The sequence below is a fragment of the Astyanax mexicanus genome, chromosome 12 (assembly GCF_023375975.1).
Source record: "Astyanax mexicanus isolate ESR-SI-001 chromosome 12, AstMex3_surface, whole genome shotgun sequence".
NCBI classification, from domain to species: Eukaryota; Metazoa; Chordata; class Actinopteri; order Characiformes; family Acestrorhamphidae; genus Astyanax; species Astyanax mexicanus.
In genome coordinates, this window is record NC_064419.1 from 13,417,528 (window position 1) to 13,440,048 (window position 22,521).

At 41.7% G+C, this 22,521-nt stretch overlaps 1 protein-coding gene across 1 annotated transcript in view; it reads left to right on the top strand.

Moving 5' to 3' along the window:
- Positions 1–14,769, top strand: part of upb1 (ureidopropionase, beta) — a 36,375-nt gene extending 21,606 nt beyond the window's left edge. The window contains exons 6-10 of the mRNA XM_022662096.2: positions 4,963–5,132; positions 5,213–5,294; positions 5,536–5,578; positions 8,538–8,692; positions 9,143–14,769. Coding sequence (XP_022517817.2) covers positions 4,963–5,132; positions 5,213–5,294; positions 5,536–5,578; positions 8,538–8,692; positions 9,143–9,226 — 534 coding nt within the window. The 3' untranslated portion in view covers positions 9,227–14,769. The remainder of the gene's footprint in view (positions 1–4,962; positions 5,133–5,212; positions 5,295–5,535; positions 5,579–8,537; positions 8,693–9,142) is intronic.
- The last annotated feature ends 7,752 nt before the right edge of the window (positions 14,770–22,521 follow it).

The window sequence follows — 22,521 nt, forward strand, 5'->3', positions numbered from 1 at the left end:
CTCAGTCGACGACTAGAAGCCAGGAGCAGCGGCTACATACAGCCAATGAGCTCACCTAAGTTGTTTATGGAGAGACTGACCCCCCCCTTCCCATTCCCCTGTTATATCAGTAAATGATTCTAGTGGGAGCCCATGAGTGAGTCCTTTATGAATAGGGGTGAGTGGAGCTAAAAACTTTAAATGAAAAATAATTATGAACTTCTTGTTGTGAATGTTTCTTTAATTTTAGAAAGTAGAATAATGTATTTTACTAAAAAAATCTAAAAAGCATGCCTGTATATTTTAGCTTATCTATAGAAAACAGTTTATACACAGTAAAGCACTAGCATTACTGATACTGTGAGGTGATTGGTTGGTGAGTTGATCCTGGAGATACAGGTAAAACATGGTTAAAAGGCGTATAACTAAAGTTCAAAATGGAACAAAATGATGTCTGCAGTACAAAAACATAAGTACACATTTCAATATAAAACTGATCAGACATTTATAAATTCTAATTTTGCTCAATTCCTTCATATTAACCTGTTCATGTTGGACTCCTTGCAAGTGCGTATTCTCCTTTATAGAGATTCTCTGGCATGGCATGGCTAGTGTTCGTGTGTGTATAGTTCAGGTGTGTTCTCGTGATGAAACCTGTTTCTGGAGAGTCGTGATTTCCCACAGTGAGAAATCGTGTGATTTGTGACCCCTCGCTGATCAGTCATTCAGTGTAAAAGTCTCAACAACTGAAGGACTCAGGATTAGAGCACAACCAGTCGTGTAGTGTGAACAGCACAATGACTGAAGACTCAAAAAGTTGTGTCATGTGAACCTGGCATAAGTTGTGCTGCTATGTAGTAAGACCTCTCTCCCCTTTCTCTTTGGAAAGCTGTAACGTCCTGTATCTTATCCTAGACCTCTTTTCACTCCATATAAATCTTGATATCCATATGTCCCATTCCCTAAACTGTTATTGAGGAACAGGTAGTGACTGAAAGAGATATAATAGACGTGGGAGTACACTTATTTTTATTACTTCTATTCAATTAGACAAATCTAGTGGTAATAGAGACCATCTATCAATAACTAATTTTATTGCTTTATTTATGCGGCCATAATTACTTTGGTACAAGTCTGTAGTCTCATTTGGTCAATTTATACCCAGGTATTTAATTTAATTTAAATATATACTTTTCTTTAATTTCTTTTGCAGGTTGATAACTGTATGCAAGTATTTGTGTTTTGGATACATTTAATTTATATCCTGATAGAGTTCCAAATTGTTCTAAAAGGGTGAAGAGTTCTGGAATACTGGAGTAAAAGCACATCATCTGCATATAGACAGATTTACTAATCTTCCCTTTCAGTTACTATCTCTTGTATTTTAGAGTTTTCCCTCACTGCCTGGGCCAAGGGTTCTGTGAAAAGGGAGAATAAAATGGCAATGGGGGAAACCTTGGCGCATTCCTCTTTTTAACTGAATTGTTTTGGTAGATGGCCATTTACCTTTATTCTGGCAGTTGGAGAAGTATATTATGATCTAAAACATTGTATGTTTCTTTTTAAAGTGTTAAATATAAATATTCACATCTAACCTAGTCAAATGCTTTTTCCACATCTAAGCTAATCAATACAGAGCTAATTTAACTAATTACATGTAAAGTTCTTTGTATATTATCTAGTGTCTGTCTATTTCGTATGAAGTCTGTTTGATCTAGGTCTACTAATTGTGGGATAATATATTATAGTCTTTTTGCCTAAATGGATGCATATAATTTGTAATCTATATTTAATACAGAGATAAGCCGATATGATTAGCATTCTGCTTTATCCTTGCCTTCTTTAGGGATTATAGAGATAATGGCTTCATTCCAGGAAGGTGGGATAATCCCCCCACCAAGTGTGTAATTAAAGCATCTGAGTAGTAAAGGCATTATGTGAGCGGGAGGTCGCAGGTGTAAACCCCCGCTCATGCAGCTTTGCCATCAAGCTGCCGGCTCTCAGAGGGAGCAAAATTGGCCCTGCTCCCTACGGGTGGGTAGATGGCGCTCTCTCCCCACATCACTCCACTGAGCTGAACCGAGCCCCTGCGCTTTCCTCCGAGCGTGCTGGCTGCAGGGCAATGCTGCATCAGCATCGAAAAGAAGCTTCACATGTATGCGAGGAAGTCTTCACCCTCCTGGTGTGTTGGGCATTACTAGCGATAGGGGGAGTCCTAATGAGTGGGCTGGGTAATTGGCCGTGTAAATTGCGGAGAAAATGGGAAAAATTTAAAATAAAATTATAAAAAAAAAGAAAATCCGGGTGCCTTTGTAGTAGATCTCTGTCTTTCTCCATGCAGCATGCAACACCTGTTTTTCGACTCTGTAGTCTAATAAACAAACCACCAAAGACCGGGGCTGCACTCCTCCTCCTGGTTTCGGTACGAGCGCTTTGTTACCTCTTTTCCACCAACAAAGAACAGGCCCATGTTTCCATTGCTTTAAGGAGTTACTCACTACATATGTGAATGTGGGCGTGAACAGAAGTCAGGGGGGCAATGTGAAAACAACATGGCGGAATCCAAGCTCCTTTTAAAAGTTTTGCTGCTCCCCTCGGTGGACCACTGTTGATTTATTTTCATTCATTTTGCTGCTTCTGCTGCCCTTAGCTGTGAATGGAGGTGAGGTTTGTAAACAAATTTGCCCCAGAGGCGCTTTAACACCCGCCTTTTGGCCACTTGCATCACAGGTTCTCTGGTTTCAGATCAGCAAGATTGTGGGGCCAGAATGGAATGGGCTTTTCTGGCCCAGAACCTGTGATTTTGCGGTGAGCTCGCTGTATGTTCAACTCCTCTGTGATTCCTAGCTCCGTGCTAATGATCTTAGCCACAAGGGCCACTGCATCGCCATTCTCTGCCCATTTCAGTACGCTATAAATACGGAATTTTTTCCACCTTAATCGGCTTTCTATGTCCGTCAACTTGGCTTGTAGGGAAACTTGTTTCTCTAGGGCTTTGAGGAGTGCTTCCCACATGTCCGTGTTCACCTCCTTCAGTTCAGCAACATGACCTTCCATTTCTTCTACTTGAGACGGCGTTGTGTTCTCAGCGGCATTGCTCATTTTCTTGGTGATGTCATACTTGAAGGTGCTAAACTCCCTTCTTATAATGAGGCTATAGTTGGTTTGATATTAGCAGCTCCAGATTTGTTTGGCTCTATATTCTCTGCCTCGTATTACCTGGCTTGGTTGGATACTCGCATCTCCCGCTTTACTGAACCACCGTGAACTAAAGGGAGCGTTCACACAACATCTGCTGCTGCTCAGATTATACTAAACACCTCACAGACTAATACTAAAGGAGGTATAATGAAGGAAAGCAGTACAGCTGTTTAGGAACAATGAAAAATGTAAATATACAATATTTTATTAAATGTCATTTTATTTACATGATCTTTCATCACTTATTTTCTCCAGTTTTACTTACAACATGAATTTGCAGGAAAATATGTAGGAAATGTATATTGAATATGTAATTAATAATTTAATATATAATAAATCATTATTTAATAAAATGTAGAGGAATACAAGGCTGTGAATATAGAGCCAACTTCAGCCTCGTCTTCTTATGTCTGACCGAAACCCTTGTCTAAATTCAGCCAATTACTGCCGCAGTTCTGCTCATAGAGATTATATTTCTGTGCAGATGGCATCCATACTGTCTTGCACGGTGGATGGTGTTTGGGAGTTAGCATCCAGGCTAGGCTCCTGCACATCGTTTATCACACAATCACAAACATTGATTTCCCTCTGACCCTTCTTTGTTTCCCCCCCTCCATATTTTGCTTACTAAATATCAAACACACGAGCTCTTACACAGCCTCTCAAACGGAGCCATCTTAAACCCAAGGAATTCATTGTCATTATAAAAACACACTTCATCCAAAAATAAATCTAAGAAATGATCAAAGTAAAGATGAAAATGTCAATCAAATGAGTTCTCAAAAGAAAAACATTAGTAAATTATTGAAAATAAAGAAGAGGAAATATTACTAAACCAGGGGTTCTTAACCTGGGGTTGAAGCCTCAAATAGATGTCCTTTCTTGTCCCTCGGGGGATCACTCAGGATTATTCAGGTTTAAAAAATGTATAATGAAGTTTATTGTCTATATAATTGAGCTACTTTTATATTGTATTTTTGAATGTTTTAGCTGTCTGCTATCAAAATGTATACTTGGAATCTTATAATATTTGCAAATAGTACTTGTTGTTGCAAGTTACACTAAGTGTAAATACCAGCAATATACTGTTTACATGAGTGTGTATAGAATTAAGCTACAACCTGCAGATACTATGTACACTAAATGTAACTTGTAACACAATAATACTTCTAAAATACCATGTTGGTGCTCTCAGCTTTCCATTATACAGTAGTTGAGTACATTGAAGTGAATTTCCATGTTATTAAACTCTATCATAGATTGGGCCTTAATTCTTACACCATGTCAAGGGAACTGACTGTGTGGTGCATTCGGATTGTGTGTGTGTTTTTTTTTTCCCGCACATTCTCTTTACAACTGTCTCTTCTTAGACTCATTGCTGAGGTCATGCAAGAGATGTCACACTGTGTCACTGGATCATTTATCAGCTCTACTGCTACTCACTGGCCATAGTGGTCACAGAAGAGGCCTGGGCAGAGACGCACTAGCACATGACTGCCAGTGTTTACTTTGGCATTCATTATAAAACCACAGTTCTAAAAAGTGATTTTTTTTCAACTAAAAGAGGAAATACTAGCTAGCAAATATTTTGTCAGAAGGACAAAATAAATAGTGAAATTGAATATGCCATTCTGGACATTACCCCCAATATATATATATATATATATATATATATATATATATATATATATATATATATATATATATATATATATATATATATATATATTTTTTTTTTTTTTTAATTATAAATCTGTTTCCCTTTCTTTTCTCTTTATTTAGTCCTCATACTATATGGAGGGCAACACAAGACACAGAGTCTTTAAAACACAATATGGAAAAATAGGTGTGAATATCTGTTATGGTCGTCACCACCCTCTCAACTGGCTGATGTACAGCATGCATGGGGCTGAGATCATCTTCAACCCCTCAGCCACAGTAGGAGAACTGAGGTAAGAGTTTCAGTCTTCTTTTTATTTGAAAAAAATGGCTGACTTTCCTGTGTAACATAGATCTTGGCTGTGTTTTACAGTGAACCAATGTGGCCAATTGAAGCAAGAAATGCCGCCATTGCCAACCACTGCTTTACCTGTGCCATCAATAGAGTCGGGACGGTACGCTTCTTTTAATAAACACTCTCAAACATTACCATTGACTTAAATATTTAAGAGTAAATTGATAGTCACATTTATTTATTTTTGGAAATAATAAGAAACTTATGGTAAGGACTCCATTTGGAATCCAAGTATTCATCTATCTATATGTGAATATATGTAATCCTATTTTTTCCAAGTTTGAGTAATTTAGGTTTTACATAAAAAATGTTACAATTGCAAAACATGTCTTTCTGCACAGGAATATTTCAAGAATGAGTTCACATCTGGAGACGGCAAGAAAGGTAAATATTTGCCTCAAACAAGTAATCAGAATGCAGCTGGTATACAAGTATTTGTAGTTGTTTTTCAAAAATAATTTCCTTCTGGTAAATCAATTTTTAAAATGCAATTCATCACTTGCAATGCATACATTTTCCTCTGAATTCCATTGGGACAGACAAGCTTTATGCAAGCAAACACTGCTGCACAATGAACTAACATCAACCTTTGTAACCTTAGTAAGTTTAAAATGTTTATCAGCTCAGTTGGTTTGGCATTAATTGAATACAGTTTGAATAACTGAGATTATGTAACAACAGCAGCTAGACGAAGTGTATTGCACAGATTGTTGATCATGATCTACTACTAGGTTCCTTAGTTTTAGCAACAATGTAACCCTGTGGGCCCAGGGTTCCGTTTCTGGCAAGAAGCAATGTGTGTCTATTGGCAATCATAAATCAGACCTACAGCCCATAACAAAAGGAGTCCCACAGGGCTCAATCCTGGGTCCGGTTTTAATAAATATTTTATTAATGATCTTGCCGCCTCTATCTTAGACTGAAATTTACACCTTTATGCAGATTATTTAATCTTATACTGCTCAGCAGAATTTGCACACACTGCGCTAGAAAAACATTCTTTTAATTCTTTTAAGACTGCTCTATATAAATTCAAGTTGGTTTTAAATGATAATAAAATTATTTTCAAATAGTGTTTTAAATTCCAGAACTATAACTACTCTGACAGGATCCAGCATCAAACAAGTCAGCGAATATTAATATCTCAGCATCTGGCTCAATGAAAAACTTTCTTTTAAATCCAATATTAACAAATTCGCCATTAAGTGCAGACAAAAGCTCGTATTTCTTTATTGGAATAAGTCCTGTTTACCTGTGCACGCTAGAAAAAGAATAGTGGAGGCAACCATACTAGCAGTGCTGGACTATGGTGTTGTAATTTATAAAAAAGCGTCCGCCAGTGCTCTCAAACCATTAGATTCAATCTACCATTCTGCTCTGAGATTCATTACTGGCAACCCTTACACTACTCACCACTGCACACTATACGATAGAGTTGGTTGGTCCTCACTAGCTGCCCAAAGAGAATCTCACTGGCTAATTTTTATCTATAAATCACTCTCTGGCCATTTGCCATCTTATATCTCTTCACTGATCTCACTTAATGTGGCTGGATCACCTGTCAGATACCAAGAGTTTTTAGTGAACTGGGAAAATCTGCTTTTAGCTACAGAGCATCAGCGATCTGGAATTCACTACAGGAAACATTGAGACTCAGCTCGCTGGAATCACTGAATCATTTTTAACTTTTATTATTATTTTTATTATTACCTTTTAGTTTCTGATCACCATCAGAAAGCCTGTGATTGTTTTAATTGAGTTTTTTTTCCTATTATTTATTTTATATGTATTTATTTTTTTTCTATTGTTTTTGTTCTTAGTTTATTATTATTATTCATTTTATTATTCCCTATTATTCTGCTTTACTTTTACTATTATCTTTTTCTTTATGTTTTGTGTTATAAATTCTTTACTTTTTGCGTGTTCATTTTTTTATGGTCTTTTAGAATGTTCTATTTTACATTTATATTTTATTCATATATATTACATGTTGATTTAAAATGAGTATTTTTTATTTATTATTTCTCATTTCTTATTTAATGTTTTCAATCCCTTTTAATTGTAAATGCTCGGCAACACTGTTTTCCAGACTGAAAATAAAGGTTGATTGATTGATTGATGTAGCACCTGACACAGATAACTGTAAGGATCCTGTCACAGTAGAGAGAAACATTTACACAAGACACAATGTATTTAATGTTGAAGTCGATACAGATATGGCATTAGTTTTGCACTACATGAGCAAGCAATCTGCCCAGTGCTGTTCAATCAAACACAACTTTTTCTCAGCTTACGTGAGTCAGAGGCAATGAAGGTTTTGCTGCAGTTAAAGGGATAGTTCGGTATTTTTGACATGAGTCTGTATGGCATCATCATAACCAGTGTCGTGCATCCACACTGACTTACCCCCCACAGCGTCCTGTGAGCCGAGTTCTTGTCCAGTTTAGGTCAAAGCGAAAGTAGTCCGGCATGTTTGCTGGGGTCAGGAAAATAACTCCTTTTTCTTCTCAAAGCAGTACGTGTTCAAAAGAGTGATTTATTTACATCACAAAAAACTAACCCTGCAAAAGTCACGCCTCGTAAATCACTTGGGTCCTACTTTCTCTCATTTCGTATCAGTGCGCGTCATTCTGACAGCGAGCTGCGCACGCGTCAACATCAGTCACAGGAAAACGATGAAAACTCTGCGGAGAATCAGCCACATCTTTGTTGCTACAGCCTGGATAGTCACAAGTCCGCACCATTTTAACACACACACACACACACACCTAGCTATATATATATATATGTGTTTACAAAGCTTATAAAAGCCAATAGACTTCTCCCTAAAGTTAGCTCGTTTGAGTTGCTAGTCTGAACACAGCTGCTAAGCACTGCCAAAACACAGAACAATTTGACGCGTGCGCAGCTCGCTGTCAGAATGATGCGCACTGATACGAAATGAGAGAAAGTAGGACCCAAGTGATTTACGAGGCGTGACTTTTGCAGGGTTAGTTTTTTGTGATGTAAATAAATCACTCTTTTGAACACGTACTGCTTTGGGAAGAAAAAGGAGTTATTTTCCTGACCCCAGCAAACATGCCGGACTACTTTCGCTTTGACCTAAACTGGACAAGAACTCGGCTCACAGGACGCTGTGGGGGGTAAGTCAGTGTGGATGCACGACACTGGTTATGATGATGCCATACAGACTCATGTCAAAAATACTGAACTATCCCTTTAATATTTCACACATGCCTCTGAAGAGTGCCTACTATAATAATATAATAATAAAGTATTACACTATATATTGTAATAAGTGATTTATACTTAATAATTGTACTATAATAATTCTCCTTTGCAGCGCATCATGAATTCGGTCACTTTTATGGCTCCAGCTATGTGGCTGCACCCGATGGAACTCGGTCCCCGGGGCTATCCAGAATTCGTGATGGGTTACTGGTTGCAGAACTGGACTTGAACCTGAACCGTCAGGTTGCAGACAAATGGAACTTCAAGGTGAGTGAGGAAGCATGTAACCTTAATATACTAGCATCATGCCTAATGCCAGGCTAGAGGTGTATAAAGCACCCAGCATTGAGCTGTGGAGCAGTGGAACTGTGGAATACTAGTTGTGAAGTTGGGGATGAATGAAGTGGGGTAGTGGTTATCCAAAAACCTTGCTAACACTTCTGGATAAATGCAATCAAATCCTCACAGCAATGCTCCAAAATCTTGTAGAAAGTTTTTTTTCTCTGGACAATGTAGACACTTTTGTCCAGATAGTATATATTGCTCTTGTATTCAGAAAAAGGGATCCAGAGTACATATTCACCAAACATCTCAGAAAAAGACTCTTGGACCAGGATATAGTATATGGCTATTGTATAATCAAAAATAGAATTATTACATTTTGTTCAAAAGTGAAAGTCAAAATCATTAACATATGAATTATTAATCTTTCTGCAGATGACCGGGCGGTATGATATGTATGCGGATGAAATCACCAAGGCAATCCAGCATGATTTCAAGCCCAATATTGTCAAAGAGTGAGCCCACCACTGAACACCAAAAAACAATTTGTATCAAAAGGGTCCTCTATTATTGTGGTAAATAGATGACATTTTTATTTGTAATTAAAATGATTAATAGCTGCTTTGATTGTTTATAATGTAGGGTAATTCACCCCAGCATGACTTGGATGTGCAAAACTCGGATTTGAGAAATCCTAGAACATGAAAAGATGACCAGTGAGTCAGAGCTTAGAATTTAAAATATATTAAAGTTTACTGGAAAAATAGTTTCAGCATTACAGATGATATATATATAAAAGGAACAAAAATTGATATATATATATATATTAGAAAAGAGTAAAGGTACATCAACAAGTTAACACATAGTGTAATAAACTCTAGACAGATCGACACATTCACAACCCAGAGAGAGAAAGAGAGAGACAGAAAGAGGGAGAGAGAACAAGATGAAAAGAAAGCCAGTCGAGGGAGTGAGGACCCTTGGGCGTCTCCTCCCCTCATTCAACACAGACTTCATCCAAGCAGTTATACATTTATGCAAATGACATATGATTGGACAGAATCTATCAATATGATTACGTCAGCAGAGTCCAGTTAACAGCTTGTTGTCCAGTTCCTATGACGTGATCAGCTCCAGCCTGTCTGAGCAACAAGTTCTTATCATGATGTTGTTCAGCTCTATGTCCTTTTTAAACACAGCAAACAGTGCTTGTGTTTCAAACAATCCTTAAGTGTCTGTGTGAAGATGAAACAAGAGGAAAAGAGTGGATGGAAAGATCTTCTGGCCTGAGTATGACCTTACACCGTGTAGAACAGGCATGCACTGGCTATCTGAGGAAAGGTTCCCAGCACTTCACTCAGAGAGCTTGTTATGTTTATTAAGAAGCATAGCATTGATAGAGTACAGCATATCAAGAAGAACTTTCTTCAGATTTTCAAATGACAAGAAATGTGTGTATACATATATTTATATATATTAATACTTATTCATAAAGAAACCACCACAACAACAACAACAAAACAATCATAACCCCCTTCCTCCCCTTCCCAGTTGCTGTGCGTGTCAAGTGCTTTTACATTCAGTTACTTTCCAAATAAGAAATAGAAGTGGACCACATTTTTTCAAAAGCCTTAAGATTATCTGTTAGAATAAATTGTATTCTCTCCACGTGTAGCATATTTGTCAGTTATTTTATAAAGGTATAGAAAGTATGAGCCTCTTATTTTATTTTTTTCAGAAAATAAAGATAACTTTTTTTACAATGAGTACATATATAAACTATATTATAGCCGTAGATGTCTAGGTGTGACCTAATAATTTCTGCTAAAGGCTCGATAGCTAATGCGAACAACAACGGACTCAGCGCACAACCCTGTCTTGTGCCTCCAGATAACCTGAAAGGAGAAGAAACAGTTTTATTAGGAAGAATGTTGGCTGTAGGGTTGCTGTATAGTATTTTGATCCATGATCCTAGTATTAATTTCCTCAAAACCATAAATAAGTATGCCCATTCAATACGATCAAATGCTTTTTCAGCTTCAAGTGACACTACAGCAAGTTCTTCTATGGGTGCTCTTGGTGAGTATATGATATTATGAAGGCGTCTGAGGTTAAATGCTGAATGCTTATTGGAAATATATCCTGCCTGGTCTGGATGTATTAAAGTGTCAATAAAATGACTGAGCCTTCTTAAAAAGGTTTTGGCTAGAACTTTTTTATTTGAATTTAAAAGTGAAATAGGTCTGTAAGATCCTACTTCTTCTGGATCTTTTTCTTTTTTTGGTATTACAATAATTATTGCTTTGGTGGTAATATACATGAATACATTTTGTATAAAATTCATTACCATTCAAAACCATCCAGAACAGGTGATTTGCCATTTTTAAGGGTTTTTACAGTTGCAGTAATTTTTTTCACTTGTTATACCTGCATTGAGTTGTTCACAATCTTCTTGGCTCAGGGTAGAAATTTACAAGCATCCAAGAAATCCTGCATTATAACCATAGGCGACCTGCTATCGGATGTGTATAAAGCCTCATAATAATCGAAAAAACGTTCATTTATATCTGCATGTAATAGAACTGTTTCGCCTGATTCACATTTAATTTTATGTACAGTACGATCATTTTCTAATTTTTGCAACTGACGAGCTAGCAGTTTTTGTGGTTTGTCACCAAATTCAAAATGTCTCTGTTTTACATACATAAATGCTTTACTAATTTTGACTGAGGTTAGTTTTAGTTTATATATCAGGGCCATCATTTCTTTAAGCTTTTTCCAGGATTGATTTTTAGAGTTCTCATTGTCCACTAAGTGATAGGAATATTCTCTAGCTAAAGGGTTAAATACCCTCCATACATCAGGCACATTCATATATTTGATAAATGTTTTCAACACTGTGCTAGCAGCAGGGTCACAGCCCTGTGCTGGTCAAGCACAAAGTCGCCTCCTATTATTAGGTTAGTATTTTCTATATCTGGAATTTGACCTAGAACATTTCTAAAAAAAAAACACTGTGGGCCGTCGTGATTTGGCCCATAGATGTTAAGGAAGGTAAAAAACCATATTTGCCCAATAACCAAGATTAACCTACCATCCCTAACCTATAGTATTGCTAAGCTTAAAAGGAATACCCCTAAACAGAATAGCTGTTCCTCAGGCTTTAATGGGGAACATGGGGTGGAATATGTGTCCAATCCATTTAGACCTAAGTTTAAGGTGGGAATATTTTTTTAAATGTGTTTCTTGTAGAAATATTATGTTTTCTGAAAGACTTTTAAATGTGAAAGCACTCTCCCTCTCTTCACTGGACCATTGATTCCTCTAAAATTCCAGGAGACACACGTTCTAATTCCTAATTAGTTTTGGTACCTGCCATCTTTCCAGTGTTCAAACAGAAATGGATACATCTGAACTGCACAGCAACATAACACCCACCCAACCTTAAACAAACTAATCCTAAATACTGAAACCATGTCTAGCTGACAGTCTATGTAGGCTACAGCGCGACTACCTAACCCTGTAAAGGATAAGATTAAAGGAAAAACTGATAAAAAGTACAAACATGAACTTACTACGTAGTTAGTGCAGTTCTGTTACAAGGCAGGTGAAAGGCAAGGTAGTTGTATTCATTTAAAGCAGTCTGAGCCTTGCATAAAGAGTCAGAAACACCCACTTCCACAAGTATAGTAGCAAACATCAAGTAGAAAAAGTAGAAGTCACAGTGAACACAGTCAGTAACTGATATTTGTTAAGGATGTCCACCAGGGGAGACATTAAATCATTTAAGCCTCTACTTTACTGTTCCCTCTCCAAAATGCTGTTCTGCTTACCGGAGGGCATCCTTTGGGTTGGTGAAGAGTGTCTCTGTACCATTAAACGTCACCCATAGTTTGGCCGGGTAGAGAAGTCCAAACTGCACTCCAGGCTTGTCCCGAAGAATGCCTCTAACGGGTGTGAATGCCGCTCGTCGCTTTACCACGACGGCCAGAAGGTCTCTGAAGATCTGTATTCGCTGACCTTCGAAGCTCAGATTTCTGGCCTTTGTGACTTTATGCATGATCTCTTCGAATAAACTGCAATAGTGTATACTTTGGATGATGTTTCTTGGCGGGGCATCACCAGGATGCGTGCAGAGAGCTTGGTGTGCGCGGTCAATGAACGTCCATTTTCTTTTCCTTCCTTAACACCTGTAATTCTTAGATTCTGCGTTTTAGATCGCTCCTCTAGATGCAGACACTTTTCCGCAAGCTGCTCCACTTGGCTCTGGAGGCGCTTTACCGTCGTTTCCATCTCTGTGACCATGTCTGTTGTACGGGAGACCGACTTTGTCAGGTTGGTCAGGGCTTCGGCATGCAAGTGTCAGATGGGAGAAGTCTAGACTCACTAGGGGCAATGGTTGGTGTGTTTTGTAGGGGGGACTTTTGTTTTGACAGGTTGCCATAGAGTTTAGGGTTGGAGACGGAAAGGGGATGGCGGAAGCGCTATCAATTGCCTGATAGACAGGCCAACTAGCCTGTGACTGTATGGGGCTGGAGACGCGCGGGCCAATGGGAGCCGTGAGGAGGCGGGACTTGCCGCATGTTTTCCGCAGATAAGGCTGGCTGGTGTCATGGCGGGGGAGAGCATCCCGGAGCAGGAGGGGCGAGTCGGAGAGTGGAAGCCGAGGGAAACGGAGAGGTCAACGGCGGTCCGCAGCAGGGTGGCGAAAACTACAGCGACGGAGGATTCTTCCCGGCGGTGACACGCTGTAAGGGCGAGGTGACAGCGTACGGGGCACCAGCAAGTATCGGCGGGACGGAGGCTGCCGACACAGTGCGGAGAGCGGCCGCCATTAACATCCACCCAGGCGCTGGATACTCGCACTGGGGGCTGGGGTTTCTCTGCTCCCAGGCAAAGTGTGAGTATAAACTTGAATTGGGTGGAAAAGGATACGTTGACTGGGTGCTAGCTGGGTGTAGGATCCGCAGCTTGTTAACTGGGGAGTGATTGTGTCGGTGTGTTTGGCCAGAGTACTGCTGCTTGTTTTCTCTGCCGTAGTGACGCGTTGGAGCACGTGTAGACGGCGTGGGACGCAAAGGACGCCGTAGTAGCTGGGACACGTGGAGTACCAGCGCCCGTAGCCACTCTCTGCCGCCTGGATGCTCGGGACTTGCCTTGTAATTGGCTGAAAGGCCTAGCCACTGTAACTGGAAGTAAGACTGTTTTATGTGGGTGGGAAGCTAGAAATAAGGTTTATTGTTTTGGTAGTTTGATTTGTACCTTACTTGAATTGAGAACTGTGCTTAAGCATTACCTGTAACTACGTCTTGGCTGTATAATAAGGGGATGTGGTACACCTGGTAGGACTGTGTTTTGGCTATTGTTAACTTAGGGTTGGCCAGGGTATCACCTTCAGTCCAAGTTAAGTTTAGCAGGTGGCTAGGCTAAGAGAGTTTTGATTATTTCTTTGAGGTTTATTAACTAGTGTTTGATTTACTTTCTTTTTTTGCGTATATTTGGATGTTTTGACTTATACCATTCGTTTAAAGCTTTGGTTTGAGCTTTCAGTTTGAGCTTTCAGTTTGAGCTTTCAGTTTGAGCTTTCAGTTTGAGCTTTCAGTTTAAGCTTTCAGTTTAAGCATTCAGTTAAGCATTCAGTTAAGCATTCAGTTAAGCATTCAGTTTAAGCATTCAGTTTAAGCATTCAGTTTAAGCATTCAGTTAATGGTTTCATTAAATAGTTTCATTTATTGTTTTTGCTTATTTTATTTAATGTTTTTTGGTGAATAAGTTGGCTTAATGCCTGTGGTGAATAATTTCATTTAATGCTTTTGTTAATAATTTCATTTGCTGTTTTTGGTTGAATTCATTTGCTGATTTGGTTAATAATTCCAACTAATGTTTTTGGTTAATACGTTTGGTTAATAATTTCAGTTAATCTGTTTAATATTTTGTTGGTTTATAGTTTTGGGGCAACATTTATAAAAGTGGGTAATAATTGAGTATTTTAGCAGATGGAAGCCGGTATTTTAAAAGAATGTATTGTCTGACAGACATTTAATAAAATTTGTAAGCGTTAATTGTTGTGTGGTCTCCTTGGATTGCTCACCCTCAGAAAAAGAACTAATAATAGTCATTCTTGCATTATAACAGAGTCCTGGGACTCTTACATTCCTAGGTGGCGTAGTCGTGTTAATCTATTTCACTGTGCAGTACACTTGGCACAGATTTTTGGCGTAGTGTCGGCAGGGTCTGAGTACTGTGAGCAATCCAAGTGACTACTTTTTTGTTATTTTTATAAAAATGATGATGATGCCGGTATTCGCGGGTGCACCTTGGCTACCAAAATTTAGTGGGGAAAAGGGTGAGTCTAAATATATAGAATGGAAGGAACAGATGCTGGGTCTACTAGGAGCGGCGCAGTATACAGAGGCTCAACAAATAAGTATTATTATGGGCGCATTGAGTGGTGAGGCTAGACGAGAGGTTAGTGTGCTAGAAGCAGGGGCACGTGATAGGCCGGTAAAAATTTTTCAGTTTCTAGATAGCTTGTATGGGGATCAGGTGGCTGTCCCTGTATTGCGTGCACACTTCTTTGGCTGTCGACAGCGCTCAGATGAGCCCTTAAGGACATTTGTTTTACGTTTGAAGGAGCTATCTTGTAGGCTGCGGGCTCGTGACCCGACTGAGGCACCGTCGGATGGCCAGTTGAGAGACCAACTGCTGCTGGGTATGGGAGAAGGGAGTCTGAGACAAGCGCTCAAAACGTATGTACGACGGAACCCTGAGGAAACGTTTACGGCTGTGTGTGAGGAGGCACTACTGTTGGATGGAGAACAGCGGAGTCCTGAGTTGGCAGGAGTGGTGCGTCATGGCCAAGGTGAGTGCTGTAGCGCTAAGGCTCACCCCCCAAGCGAAGATTGGAAACAGGCCCTGAAACAAGAACTTTTGAGTGAAGTAAAAGAGCAGATGAAGGAATTGACTCAAGATTTGTTGAGAGGACTGAAACCTATGGTTAACACGCAGACCCAACCTGACCCTCAATCGGTTAGTCCCCCTGTGAGCCGTCGTCGAGTCCACCCTGATGTAGATAGGTGGGATCCAGAAGGTAGACCTGTCTGCAGGCAGTGTAAAGAGGTGGGTCACTATGCACGAAATTGTCGGACTGAGTTTAGACCTAGACCTAGGCCAGCTTTAAACTAAGTCCTCCCACTACTGGGGTCCGAGCGGTGGGACAAGATGTATTATTGGAGACCGTTGATGCATTTATTGGTAATTGCCCAAATGTCGAAGTGTTTGTTGATGGCGTTAGACTGACGGGGGTATTAGATACGGGGTCTCAGGTTACCTTAATGCGTCAGGGCTTGTATAATCAACATTTTTGGAATAAACCTAAGAGTATGACAGACTCTACTGTGTTCACACTTAAGGCGGCTAATGGGCTAGCTATCCCTTATTCGGGTTATGCTATTTTGGATTTCGAGTTCCAAGGAGTCAGAGTTCCAAGACGGGGGGTTGTGTTAGTAGAGGATGAACATCTCACAAGCCCGTTTTTAATAGGAATGAATGTGATATCCGAATGTTGGGAAACTGTTTTTGAGAAGCCACAAGCTGTAACCTCTGCCACTTATTTCTCAAGGGAGAGTTGGAAGAGGGCATTTGCAGTATGTCAACGCATTAGTGTGACCACGGGGGAGGATGGATATATGGGGTATGTTTGGCCCTCTGGCCGTCGGGGCATAAAAGTTCCTGCCGCAAGCGAAATAGTGGTGTGGGGGCGAGCTCGCATGGGCCCGCGAGGGACAGAGTATTGCGGGCTGGTGGAGGCCCTTCCAGGACCCCATCCGATTGAGGTTGCGAGGGTAGTGGCCAAGGTAAGACATGGGAGGATCCCTATTCGTATCCGTAATGTAACCCCTTGTGTTGTGTCTATAGGACGTTATCAGAAGTTGGGACGACTCTTCAGAGTGACTGAAATGGATATCTGCGGATCGCGGGAGCTGGACTTGTCTCAGGGAGTGGGAGGACAGGTGCAGGTTAGCATCGTGGAAGCTGGTGTCTCTGTGGAGGTAGGTGAGCCTGGGGCTAGAATGGGAGTCCTAGGGGGTAGGCCTGATTTGTCCACCCAACAACAGGGAGAACTCCAAGCATTACTCAGCAAGTGGGGTAGGGTTTTCGCTGATAATGATGAGGACTTTGGTCGGACTGATATGGTCCAACATCAGATACCGACAGGTGAGGCAGCACCTATTAGAGAGCGGTTTCGTCCACTCCCACCAGCAATGTATAGAGATATGAAGGTTTTGTTGGCGGAGATGTTGGAGTCGGGAGTTATCCGTGAGAGTACAAGCCCTTGGGCTGCGCCGGTAGTGATGGTAAAAAAAAAAGATGGCAGTTGGCGCTTTTGTGTGGATTATCGGAAACTAAATGCGATTACTCATAAGGATGCATTCCCTCTCCCTCGGATTGAGGAGACGCTGACTACATTAACCAAGTCATGTTGGTTTTCGACCTTAGACTTGGCGAGTGGGTATTGGCAGGTGGGGATGGATCCTAGGGATAGGGAAAAGACTGCTTTTACTACTCCTATAGGGTTATATGAGTTTGACCGCATGCCTTTCGGCCTGTGCAACGCTCCAGCTACCTTCCAACGTTTGATGCAGCATTGCTTGAGTGGTCAAGTATCAGAATCTGTGTTGGTTTACCTAGACGATATTATTGTGTATTCACCAGACTTCTCTTCTCATTTACAGCACCTAGATGCAGTGTTCGCCCGTTTATGGAATCATGGATTAAAGCTGCGCCCTGATAAGTGCAAATTATTGCAAAAGGAGGTAAAATTCCTGGGTCATGTAGTAGATGGCCGTGGGGTGAGGCCAGACCCAGAAAAGGTCAGTGCTGTGCAGGAATGTAGGGTACCTGTCACAGTGCGGCAAGTACGTGCTTTTTTGGGTTTAGCCGGGTATTATAGGCGTTTTATTCCAGGGTTCGCTAAAATGGCCTTACCACTAAACCGGTTATTAGCTGGCGCTCCAGCCGCCCAAGCACGTACACGCAAGGTTGAGTGGACGCCAGAATGCCAAGATGCATTTGTTAATTTGAAGGCGGCACTTACTCAGGCTCCTGTGTTGGCTTATGCAGACTTTTCACTGCCCTTTGTGGTGTACACCGATGCTAGTAACCAGGGGTTGGGCGCGGTGTTGGCGCAAGTACAGGGAGGTCGGGAAAGGGTAATTGCGTAAGCTAGCCGGAGTCTTCATCCGACAGAACGGAATGATTCTAACTATAGCTCGTTTAAGTTAGAACTATTGGCGTTGAAATGGGCGGTAACTGAGAAGTTTAAGGATTACCTTATGGGGGTCAAATTTACCGTATATACAGATAATAATCCTGTGGCACACTTGCGTACGGCTCAGTTGGGGGCGACCGAACAGAGGTGGGTGGCGAAATTGTCTGTATTTGATTTTGATGTAAAGTATCGTGCCGGTCGAGAAAATGTTAATGCCGATGCTTTGTCCAGACTGCCTAGGGAGTCTGCTGTGATTGAGCAGGTGGAGGTGGAAGTAATGGAGTCTATGCCCAGCGGATTGGATGGGAGGCATGAGGACTGGTTCCACGCCCAAGAGAATGACCCTGAGCTCCGAGAAGTTAGGGCGACAGTGCATATGGGTAGGCCGCCCAGTAAAGTGGAGCGGGTAAATCTGCCAGTGGGAGTGAGGCGGTTGCTGCAGCACTGGAGGAAGTTGGTGGTACACAAGCAGGTGCTGTGCCGGCATATCATCGATCCAGGTACCTGTGAAGAGAGGTTTCAGGTTGTCTGCCCCATAGCACGGCGTAAGGAGGTTTGGGAGTGTTATCATGAGGCCATGGGACATGCGGGGGTGGAACGGACTCTGACGTGTATCCGGCGTCACTTCTTCTGGCCTGATATGGACAAGGAGGTACGAGAGTTTCAGTCGGGTTGCGTTGCTTGCAGCCTACAGAAAGATAGGACTGAAGTAAGGGCCCCGTTAGTGCCAATGACCGCATCGTTTCCCCTAGAGGTGGTGGGGTTGGATTTTTTGTCGTTGGGGAGGCCTGAAGACACGTATCAGAATATTCTTGTAATGACTGATTGGTTTACCCACTATGCTTGGGCTGTACCCACACGGGATCAGACGGCCATAACGACCGTTAAAGCTTTATGGACCCATGTTATTTCCAAGTTTGGCTGTCCTATGCGATTTCATGCAGATCAGGGTCCGAATTTTGAGGCTACAGTAATGCGGGAATTATGTTCTCTGTATGGGATAACAAAAAGTAGGACCACCCCTTATCATCCCCGTGGGAATGGAAAGACAGAGAGGTTAAATCAGACCCTGTTGAATATGCTTAGGACCTTAGGTGAAGAGAAGCAGAACCGCTGGCCTGAATTTCTCCCTGAGCTGCTAATGGCCTATAATAATATGGTCCATAGTGTTACGGGGTACGCCCCGGCTTACCTTATGTTTGGGAGACATTGCCGTCTCCCGGCGGATGTGGTTCTCGATGTAATATCCCCCCAGGTTCCGATGGTAAGGGAAGAATGGGTAAGGGGTCATCATGAGAGACTCTCCCAGGCATTCCAGCTCGCTCGGAAGCGGACTGACGTTGCCGCAAACCGGTCTAAAGTGAAATATGACCGGAAGGCCACGGCGGAGCCTCTGTTGCCTGGTGAGCGGGTGTGGGTACGAGACAGAAGGCGGCAAGGTAAGGGGAAGTTAGCTAGGTGGTGGGACCCTACTGTACATGTGGTCATGGGACAAGTCGGAGATACAGGAGTTGTCTATCGAGTTAGGCCGGAGCTAGGAGGAAAGGAGAAAGTTTTGCATAGGAATGCATTAAAACCCTGTGTTTTGGTTCCCCAAGGTGCACCAGTGTCCCCGGTAGCGGAGGTGACACAAGAGCCTTTTGAAGGAGGGTATGTAGTGTCTCTCCAGCCAAGAGTTGAAATGGAACCCCAGGACATTGGACCTAGACGCTCCAGTAGGCCTAACCTTGGCAGGCCACCTGTTCGGTATGGAGATTGAGGCACTGAGGCTGCCCAGGGACTGGCCAGGTAAAAGACTGGGGGGGTGTCAGATGGGAGAAGTCTAGACTCACTAGGGGCAATGGTTGGTGTGTTTTGTAGGGGGGACTTTTGTTTTGACAGGTTGCCATAGAGTTTAGGGTTGGAGACGGAAGGGGGATGGCGGAAGCGCTATCAATTGCCTGATAGACAGGCCAACTAGCCTGTGACTGTATGGGGCTGGAGACGCGCGGGCCAATGGGAGCCGTGAGGAGGCGGGACTTGCCGCATGTTTTCCGCAGATAAGGCTGGCTGGTGTCATGGCGGGGGAGAGCATCCCGGAGCAGGAGGGGCGAGTCGGAGAGTGGAAGCCGAGGGAAACGGAGAGGTCAACGGCGGTCCGCAGCAGGGTGGCGAAAACTACAGCGACGGAGGATTCTTCCCGGCGGTGACACGCTGTAAGGGCGAGGTGACAGCGTACGGGGCACCAGCAAGTATCGGCGGGACGGAGGCTGCCGACACAGTGCGGAGAGCGGCCGCCATTAACATCCACCCAGGCGCTGGATACTCGCACTGGGGGCTGGGGTTTCTCTGCTCCCAGGCAAAGTGTGAGTATAAACTTGAATTGGGTGGAAAAGGATACGTTGACTGGGTGCTAGCTGGGTGTAGGATCCGCAGCTTGTTAACTGGGGAGTGATTGTGTCGGTGTGTTTGGCCAGAGTACTGCTGCTTGTTTTCTCTGCCGTAGTGACGCGTTGGAGCACGTGTAGACGGCGTGGGACGCAAAGGACGCCGTAGCAGCTGGGACACGTGGAGTACCAGCGCCCGTAGCCACTCTCTGCCGCCTGGACGCTCGGGACTTGCCTTGTAATTGGCTGAAAGGCCTAGCCACTGTAACTGGAAGTAAGACTGTTTTATGTGGGTGGGAAGCTAGAAGTAAGGTTTATTGTTTTGGTAGTTTGATTTGTACCTTACTTGAATTGAGAACTGTGCTTAAGCATTACCTGTAACTACGTCTTGGCTGTATAATAAGGGGATGTGGTACACCTGGTAGGACTGTGTTTTGGCTATTGTTAACTTAGGGTTGGCCAGGGTATCACCTTCAGTCCAAGTTAAGTTTAGCAGGTGGCTAGGCTAAGAGAGTTTTGATTATTTCTTTGAGGTTTATTAACTAGTGTTTGATTTACTTTCTTTTTTTGCGTATATTTGGATGTTTTGACTTATACCATTCGTTTAAAGCTTTGGTTTGAGCTTTCAGTTTGAGCTTTCAGTTTGAGCTTTCAGTTTGAGCTTTCAGTTTAAGCTTTCAGTTTAAGCATTCAGTTAAGCATTCAGTTAAGCATTCAGTTAAGCATTCAGTTAAGCATTCAGTTTAAGCATTCAGTTTAAGCATTCAGTTAATGGTTTCATTAAATAGTTTCATTTATTGTTTTTGCTTATTTTATTTAATGTTTTTTGGTGAATAAGTTGGCTTAATGCCTGTGGTGAATAATTTCATTTAATGCTTTTGTTAATAATTTCATTTGCTGTTTTTGATTGAATTCATTTGCTGATTTGGTTAATAATTCCAACTAATGTTTTTGGTTAATACGTTTGGTTAATAATTTCAGTTAATCTGTTTAATATTTTGTTGGTTTATAGTTTTGGGGCAACATTTATAAAAGTGGGTAATAATTGAGTATTTTAGCAGATGGAAGCCGGTATTTTAAAAGAATGTATTGTCTGACAGACATTTAATAAAATTTGTAAGTGTTAATTGTTGTGTGGTCTCCTTGGATTGCTCACCCTCAGAAAAAGAACTAATAATAGTCATTCTTGCATTATAACAGAGTCCTGGGACTCTTACATTCCTAGGTGGCGTAGTCGTGTTAATCTATTTCACTGTGCAGTACACTTGGCACACAAGTCTGTTTTATACTTTAGGCTTGCTCTCCTTCCTCAGCGCTGAAATTTCGGTTTGCAGGGTTTCGCAGCCTACTTATTCAGTTGTGTCAGTCTTCGTATTTCCTCTCATTTCTAGCATTTTGCAGTTCTTAATTGCCACAATCTACAAAGCAACCTCTAAGCTGAAATATTTGTCGGTCAAATGTAGAAAGTTGTGCTTTCAGTAGGTTTTTTTAGTGCATTTTGCCGGAGCCACCGGGGAGTACGTCCTATCTGTACGTTGCTCAACAGACCCCCCACAGATAGCTTGTTGTTTCCTTATTCATATGCACTGGTCCTAAAACAGCAGGACAGCAGTGAAGCTTCTCTGCCAATTAGGGTCACGTTCTTCTCACAGCTCTCATTGTTATTGAAAACACTCTGACCTTCCTGATTCCTGAAAAAGTACAAACAACCTCAAAACCTACGTTCATGAAGGACACAGAGCTGAACAATAATTACAGTGACAGTGTACTCTGTAAAGAACTTACTAGCTGAGGAGAGGAATTAACCTATGTTCTCTTAAACAACTAAACTTGTTTAGCTAGCTGATGTGAAATAGGGACTTCTTAAAGGAAACAGCTTACTTAGCTGGTTAGCTAGCTGACGTGAGGCGGAAGACTTTTCACAAATTAAACAAAAAGCTCTAACGTGGGTTAAATTGGGATCCTCTCGCCAGAAAAGGCTAGGTTAGCTAACCTAGCTAGCCTAAGCTTACGTGAAATGGGCAACTTATTGCAAGAAACAACCTAAAGTTTTCTAGCTAGCTAGCTGAGGCGAAATTGAAAAGTTCTTTGCATGTAGGCTAGCTAGATAACTTATGTAGCTAACATTTAAGGTGGATTGTTTTTCTTCTCCATCTTACACTATGCAATAGGTAAGT